This window comes from Trichoderma citrinoviride (genome assembly GCF_003025115.1).
Source record: "Trichoderma citrinoviride strain TUCIM 6016 unplaced genomic scaffold BBK36scaffold_496, whole genome shotgun sequence".
NCBI classification, from domain to species: domain Eukaryota; kingdom Fungi; phylum Ascomycota; class Sordariomycetes; order Hypocreales; family Hypocreaceae; genus Trichoderma; species Trichoderma citrinoviride.
The window spans coordinates 1-1,096 of NW_020195204.1; the positions used below are offsets into that span (position 1 = coordinate 1).

Genomic DNA, 1,096 nt, shown 5'->3' on the forward strand with positions numbered 1-1,096 from the left:
GACCTCCTAATCCATACTCTCGCTTCACACTCACCCCGTTCCACATGTCCGACTCATCCAGGATGGACGAAAAGGTCGCGTCGCCAGTGACCTCGAGCCACGGCTCGTCCCTCGACGATCCCGCAGCCAAGACGGAGCAGCTCAGGCGCATCTACCGAAAGATTGACATGCGGCTCGTCCCGCTCATGTTCTTCTGCTACTTCCTGCAGTTCCTCGACAAGGTCATCGTCAACTACGCCAACATCATGGGCATCGCAAAGGACCTGCGCTTCGCCGGCAACGACTTCTCCTGGATGGCCACGGCCTTCTTCATCGGCTACGCCGTCGCCGAGTTCCCCCAGGGCTGCCTGATCCAAAAGTTCCCCGTGCCCAAAGTCCTCGGCTTCAACGTCCTGCTCTGGGGCGTCATCGTCTGCTGCACGGCCGCGACGCAGGACTTTGCGGGTGCCGCCGCCGTGCGCACGCTGCTGGGCATGTTCGAGGCCGTCATCACGCCTGCGCTCATCATGATCACGTCGCAGTGGTACAACAAGAAGCAGGCGACCCTGCGCACGGGCGTCTGGTACTGCGGCCTGGGCGCCGGGCAGGTCCTGGGCGGGCTCATCTCCTGGGCGGCACAGCACGGCTCGACCACTTCGTCCTTTCAGAGCTGGCGCATCATGTTTGTCTCCGTTGGCGTCTTCAACCTCTTCGTTGCATTGGCCGTCCTCCTCGTCATGCCCAGCGGCGTCCGCGAGGCGACGTTCCTGACCGAGGACGAAAAGGCGCTCATCGAGGAAGCCTTGGCCCGAGACCAGGCCGGCGCCGGCAGGAAGGTCTTCCGCGCGTCTGGCATCCTGGACGCCCTCAAGGATCTCCAGGTGTGGCTGCTGTTCCTCAACACCATCCTCATTGTCATCCCCTCCGGCATCATCACTACCTTCTCCGCCACCATCATCAACTCCATCTTCCTGACGCCCAAGAAGTCGGCGCTCCTCAACATGCCCGCCGGCGCCATCTCCATCTTTGCCACCCTCGCCGGCACATACGTCATCTACTACAACCTGCCTCGCTGGCTGAGCATCATCGGCCTCCTGATCCCGACCATTATCGGTGC

General features: G+C 62.2%; 1 protein-coding gene across 1 annotated transcript; it reads left to right on the top strand.

Annotated features, from left to right (window-relative positions):
* Nucleotides 1-62: 62 nt before the first annotated feature.
* BBK36DRAFT_1100578 (MFS general substrate transporter) lies at nt 63-1,094 on the top strand (the record flags this gene model as incomplete). The annotated part of the gene is made up of 1 exon (XM_024889147.1): nt 63-1,094. A coding segment is annotated over one exon (1,032 nt), but the record flags the coding sequence as incomplete, so codon positions are not given.
* Between the last annotated feature and the right edge of the window lie 2 nt (nt 1,095-1,096).